The sequence below is a fragment of the Lycium ferocissimum genome, chromosome 5 (genome assembly GCF_029784015.1).
Source record: "Lycium ferocissimum isolate CSIRO_LF1 chromosome 5, AGI_CSIRO_Lferr_CH_V1, whole genome shotgun sequence".
Taxonomy (NCBI): Eukaryota; Viridiplantae; Streptophyta; class Magnoliopsida; order Solanales; family Solanaceae; genus Lycium; species Lycium ferocissimum.
The window spans coordinates 27,156,937-27,163,879 of NC_081346.1; the positions used below are offsets into that span (position 1 = coordinate 27,156,937).

The window sequence follows — 6,943 nt, forward strand, 5'->3', positions numbered from 1 at the left end:
ATAGACATGTCTATATATTTGGTTGAAGTTGAAAAAAGTATTTAAAGACTATTTTTACCCCCCCAAAAAAAAAAAGAAAAGAAAAAGATTAATTTTGAAAACAATTTTAATTTCTTTTTGATCTTTTGAACCAAATGACACCTATTTTTTTTTTAACAACTTCTATGAAAGAACATTATTTTACTTAAAATATCTAATATTATTCAATAAAAAGTTTAATTTCACTAATATATTTAATATTGAACAATTATTTGCAGATACTAAATTTTAAATTTTTGACCATAAAGAGGAAGTTCACGTGAAGTGAGTGACATAAGTTATTGTACGATAAGCAATCTAGAAAGCATGTGGCAGATAGGCAATTCCTATGAATCTTTTTAGATTTTCAAGAATACTTAGAGCATATCCCACATGCTCCTAATTTTGCTAGAATAGTCCTGCCTCTTCTCTTTCCACTCACACTCTTTCTGCAAAAAAAAATATGGGTATGGAGAGTGCATTTACATTGACAAAACTTTCCACTCCACCATTGTTTTGTGCCAGTTCCTCCGCTCATTACCTTAGATCCTTGTCATTATTACCTAAATTGTCTTCCTTTAAATACTCTTTTGGGACTAAAATATCATCATCTGCTCCTTTTATTGTCACTGCCTCATCCTCTCCATCATCATCATCATCATCTCCTTCTACAACTGTTGCCCAATCACAGGGTCTCAAGGTCTTTAATTTCTTCCAAATTATCTCTATTTATTTTAGTGGTGAATTGTAGCTTATACTTTTGATTTACTTGAATTGCAGATTAATTCAATTCCTACTAAGCCTATTGAAGGTCAAAAGACCGGAACTAGTGGTCTACGCAAAAAGGTACTCTCTCATTTCTTTCTTTTTTGGTTGGTTTTATTGAAAAAGGGAAAATTACGCTCTATGTCGACTGAGAGAAAATATTTACGCCTCGTAGCCCATATTTTGAGTTTGTTACCCGGTTTAGCCCATACTTATCTACACACGCCTTTTATTTTATACAAGGTTGATACATTATGTATAATGCTTTTCCCCCAGGTATAATGTTGTATAATACTCCCTCTGTTTCAATTTGTTTGTCTGGTTTTGATTTGGCACGGAGTTTAAGAAAGTAGAGAAGATCTTTGAATCTTGTGGTCTTTAAACTAAAGATACATAGAATTAAAGAGTTGCCAGAAAAGGAAAGAGGCAATCTTTTTTTTTTTTTTTTGAAACTGGTAACTTGGAAAGAGGCAATCTTTTCGAAACGGACTAAAAAGGAAAGTAAGACAAACAAATTGAAACGGAGGGAGTATTGTATATTGGGCTACGTGGCGTAATATTTTATGTAGGGCTGTATATTTTTGAAAATATCCCAAATTTTAATGCAAACGGTTCATTTTGATTACTTTTGCTTCTTTTTTTGTATATAGGTTAAAGTGTTTATGCAGGAAAATTACCTTGCCAATTGGATACAGGTATGGTTCTCTCGTTCTTTGAACTTGTAAGTCATATTGAATTTCAAGTGTACTCAATTCTGTGCAATTGTTTTGTTGATGTTTCAATACAGGCATTGTTTAATTCATTGCCATTAGAGGATTATAAGAATGGGCTGTTGGTCTTAGGAGGTGATGGTCGATATTTCAATCGAGAAGCTGCACAGGTAGTGCTCAAATTTTGTACATAAATTTCTGTGTTTTCTGATCCCTAATGCATCTTAAGCTACAATGCAGATAATCATTAAAATTGCTGCGGGTAACAGTGTTGGTAAAATATTGGTTGGCAAGTGAGTCTCCCAAAGTACCTTTTGTTTAATCCAGATGTTCATCATTGCGCGAATGAATTCTTCAAATTTCACTTTCTGGCGATATTATTGCTTGAAGTAATACTTTTCTCAATTTACTACTTTCTGGTTCCTTTGCATTTCTGAATGTTAATATCTGAAATGCATAGCTCATTGTTGGATACCTGTGCTAATGAAGCTCAAACTTTCAAAAAGAGGAACTTTTTAACTAGATTAAGTTCTTCGGCCTTGATTTTCTTACTCGCTGTACTATGAAGCTTAGTCCTGCCACTCACTTTTTAATCTGTATAAAGCGGTTCTGTATGTTTGTGAAGGTGGAAATCATGTTTCTCAATCTTTATGTGCGATATTACTTTGTATTGCCTTGTCTTAATTATAGACTCCATGAGCCATCTCTTCTTGCAATCAATCCTTATGATAATATTCCATGATGATATTTGTTCTGAGAGTCCATATCCTTCTACTTTTTATTCAAGTGTTAGCATATAGCTAAATTTGTTTCATTTCTTAAGTGCATATGTTTGTGCTCTTATCCAAAAAGAGAAAATAAAGTAGTTTTTTTTTCTATTTTCTCTTCTCAAAAAAAAAAAAAAAAAAGAGAAAATAAAGTAGTTGATATGTATAGATGAAGAATCTCTGTTTGGCAGGGATGGTATACTGTCCACGCCAGCTGTGTCTGCTGTGATACGGAAGAGAGAGGTGACAATTCTGTTTTAATTCTTTTATTTGCTTTTTCTTTGCTATTTTTGAATGACAATTAAAAGTTAATCCACAGGCAAATGGTGGCTTTATAATGAGTGCAAGCCATAACCCTGGTGGTCCTGAGTATGATTGGGGTATCAAGGTAAATTTCTAGTCAGCAAACATGTACCAGAAATCTGGAACTGCTTGTTCTTAGCTGTCCCATTGGCTGCTGAAATATACAGTTAAACTTCATTGTTTTATTTTAAAAAAAGCCGGTTCCGCATAGAATTTGCTAGATATGACTGTTTCTGATATTCGACCTCTCTAAATAGGATATTCCAAGAACTTAGCATTTCTGATTATCATTTCCTTTTTTCAGTTCAATTATAGCAGCGGCCAACCAGCACCTGAGTCTATCACGGACAAGATCTATGGAAACACCCTTTCTGTATGATTCCATCGGCCTGCTAACTAATATACTATTCTGTATTAGATGACTTAATGTAGCTATGGTTCGACACAAGGTTCTTTAGTGCTGTATATGCATAGACATACATAGTGTAGGTAACTGTAAGGAACTATTATGGTTCATTGGTGATTCGGCATCTGAATTCCTTGTTTCATAAGGGCTATGCAGATTTCTGAAATAAAAATTGCCGACATTCCTGATGTTGATCTTTCTCAACTTGGGGTTACAAACTATGGAAGTTTTAGTGTGGAGGTGGTCGACCCTGTGGCTGATTATTTGGAGCTAATGGAGGTGAGTGACTAAAATTTTAGATTTCCGAATTTTTTTAAATGCACACCATGATATGTATCTATAACAAAACTGATAATGTGCAGAATGTATTTGATTTTTCACTCATTAGAAGTCTTGTTTCACGACCAGATTTCAGGTGTGTTGTTTTATGCTTCCCCTGTTATCAAGCATTGTTTTACTTATGCTGTTTATGTATTTCTAATTGGCTATATCATATTTTTCGTGGACATTTCTCGGACTTTTCCCCTGCCTAGTTTCATAATGATTTCTATTAGCCTGTTCTCTAAATAGATGACTGCTACCGGTACTACTAACTTCTCTTCAGATATCTAAATTTATCTAATATCTTTGATAAGACGATAATTAACTACAATCACCTAATAATTCCTGCATCCTTTTGAAGTGGTGATAACCACGCATTATGTGAATCTGGTTCTGCTTCTGGCATAATTATATTCTTTAGGTGACATTTGGCAACCATAACATACAGTAAAGGATAATGAGGCTTTCTAGATTCAGTTGAGATTTCATAAATCCGTGTTTTTGACGTAATTATCCAAGGAAATTGATGATATACATCAATGTGGAATGGGTATAATAAGTTGATGAGTTGTATAAAAATGATAAGTAGGGTTAGGTCAAGTTTGGGTGTTGATCAAGTAGCTTTAGATGACATAGATGTTGACATGAAGGATCTCCAGCACCTAGGAAACTGTAAATGTGTGCCATACAAATTACTGCAGTTATGTCTGGCTGCAATGCAAATTATGAATGAATGTTTGGAGGATTATACGTTATTCCTACTCACTGTAGGAATGTTTGGAGGATTATACGTTATTCCTACTCACTGTAGGTCACTAGCTGCACCTTTTAGTATGATTAAACTGAGTCATAGCTCTACTAAGAAAGAAGGGGAGCCTTGGCGTAACTGGTAAAGTTGCTGCCATGTGACCAGGAGGTCACGGGTTCGAGCCGTGGAAACAGCCTCTTGCAGAAATGCAAGGTAAGGCTGCGTACAATAGACCCTTGTGGTCCGGCCCTTCCCGGACCCCGCGCATAGCGGGAGCTTAGTGCACCGGGCTGCCCTTTATAGCTCTACTAAGAAAGAGATACTTTTTATTTTATTTTTTGAGGGATCCATCCCTTGCAATGTGTCTGCACCTTATAAAACCTTTCAATAAAAAGGGCAGCCCAGTGTACTAAGCTTTGGCTATGCGTGGGGTCAGGGGAAGGGACGGACCACATTGGGTCTTATGTATGTAGCCTTACCTAGTTACCTTGCACTTCTACATGAGACTGTTTCCGTGGCTTGAGCAATGTCATGGTTTGAGTTGGAGGCCATTAGCGCTACTGGTCATAGTGTGTAAGGTTCTCAGAAGAAAGGAGCCAACAAACAGATTGGTTAGATCGGTAAGAGTTTTCTGATTTTATTGAGGAAATGCAGTGGATAGATCCTCCTCTGCAAGGTGGGAGTTTCATCTGGTTCCAAAGGAGAAAAACTCAAGGGTGGCTGCACGAATTGACAGATTTTCATTTCCAGTTGAATGGGATGAGGAGTTCAAATACATCAAACAGCTACACTACCAAAATTGATTTCTGATAATTACCCCTTTCAATTAGCTGGGGGAAATAAGAACATGTGGTTGGAGGTTGAAAGTTTTGTAGATAGGGATTCACATGAGGTGAGAGTAAGGGCTGATACTTCGTTACAACACAGCAGCATGGTGTGGATCTAAATTATTTTTAGTCTTCATACCTAATTTTCCTGGGGTTTACATTAAGATTAGAAACTTAAGCTGCTGAAGCCGGATTGAAAGGTATAGAATCTAAATACTTAATAGTGATTTCCAAAAAAGGAAAACACTGATTCTGGAAAGATACGATACGTGGATAGAAGACAGGAAGAAACGAATACGCCGGTAGCCAAGGTTAAAGAGATACCTTGAGGCGAACTGTTGATCCTGGCTAAAGAAGGCGACAAGAACATAGGTGTGATTCACAAAATGCAAATGGTCACATGAAATACAAGCATATAGAATTGTCATCATACAGATGATATCAGAGTGGAAATGATCAGCTCTTTATTTCCTATTGCCAAGAGGAAGTATTGGAGACCTTTTGAAAATGTAAACCTCCTTATCTTACTTGATAGAGGAAAAGAGAGGTCGAGAAAAGAGGCCACAGGTCTAGAAGGCTATACTACATTTTATCAGAGGTGTTGGCCAGTGGTAAATGGGGATCTCATGAATGCTTTGAACGACTTTTATCACTTTTGATTTTTTTTTTTTTTAAATTAAAATTTTTTGTGCTTCATATATCACATTAATACTTACTACTTACAAGGGGTGGAACAAAAGAATTGAGGGACTTCACCCCTATAAGTTGTCTAGGGAGGTGTACAATATAACACAACTGCTCAGAAAGATTAAAAAAAAGTGATTAGCAAAATAGTCGTTGTTACTCAAAATGCTTATATTAAGGGAAATCACTTTATAGGCATAATTTTGACCACCGATGAATATCTGGAATCTAGATATAAGGAAGCAAGGCTAAGATGGTTCGGGCATGTGAAGAGGTGTTCGGATGCACCAGAGGAGGTGTGAGAGGAAGGCTATAGTGGGTGTTAGGAGAGGTAGAGGTAGGCCGAAAAAGAACTGGGAGGAGGTGATTCAGCCGGAGATGACACACCTCCAACTTATTGAGGACATGACCCTAGATAGGAAGGTTTGGAGGTCGCGGATTAAGGTAGAAGGTTAGTAGGTAGCCAAGTGTTGTAGCACCTTTATGTGGGAGAGACAGGGGACTAATCTCCTCTTCTCCTTTCTCCTTATTAGTAGTATTACTATTTATTACTTGCATAGTATCTTTTACTTATTGTTACTGTTGCTTCATTGGTGCCGTTATTCTTTTCTTTCTAGCCTGTTTTTGTAATGCGCTATTGTGCCGAGGGTCTATCGGAAACAACCTCTCTACCCCACAAAGGTAGGAGTAAGGTATGTGTACATCATACCCTCCCGAGACCCCACTTGTGGGATTTCACCGGGTATGTTGTTGTTTTATTATTTGAGAGTTACTCATCTACCTATTGAAGAACAGAGTTTTGGAGACCAATGAGTGAAAATGATTAAGGTTTTCATCTCTTCTAGTTGATTCAATTCTGATGAATGGAAGATGGTCTTTTTCTCACCTTTCAGATTCTTGTTGGTAACGTAAGGATTAAATAAGATGTTGAACATAGCTAGAGAACTTAACTGGATAGGAAGTTTCTCTATGGAGGTGGACAGGACCAACTCTTTTGCTCTAATACACATGTTATATGCTGGTGACACCCTAATCATTTGTGATGCAAGGTGAACAACTGAAGCATCTGAGAGTCATTCTTATTGGAGTTTGAGGCAATTTCTAATCTTAATTATAATGTAGTTAATGATCTCCAGTATATACCAACAACTAACAGAATATTCGATTGCAAAGTCTGATCCCCCCCCCCCCCAAAACAACATATCTAGGACTGCCTCTTGGGGCCAAACATTAGGATGCAATTGTTTGACAGGGAGTGGGGGAGCAATTTGAGTAGATATCAAATTGGAGACAACAATATTTATCTTTTGGTGGATTGTGGAAGACTCACACTTACCAATAATGTGTTGGATAATCTACCCATCTATGCGAGTCTCTCTTTTACGACCTATTCA

General features: G+C 36.8%; 1 protein-coding gene across 2 annotated transcripts; it reads left to right on the forward strand.

Annotated features, from left to right (window-relative positions):
• Positions 1-314: 314 nt before the first annotated feature.
• LOC132056627 (phosphoglucomutase, chloroplastic-like) lies at positions 315-3,517 on the forward strand. Of its 2 annotated transcripts, XM_059448911.1 has the most exons (10): positions 315-718; positions 799-864; positions 1,434-1,478; positions 1,571-1,663; positions 1,734-1,786; positions 2,452-2,503; positions 2,580-2,648; positions 2,868-2,936; positions 3,126-3,248; positions 3,332-3,517. In XM_059448911.1, the coding sequence occupies exons 1-10, from the start codon at positions 482-484 to the stop codon at positions 3,500-3,502; spliced, it is 978 nt and encodes a 325-aa protein (XP_059304894.1). In that variant the 5' UTR covers positions 315-481; the 3' UTR covers positions 3,503-3,517. The 2 variants fall into 2 exon arrangements, with proteins under 2 accessions (XP_059304894.1, XP_059304895.1); XM_059448912.1 differs by lacking the exon at positions 3,332-3,517 and having other exon boundaries at positions 3,116-3,248.
• Positions 3,518-6,943: the final 3,426 nt, after the last annotated feature.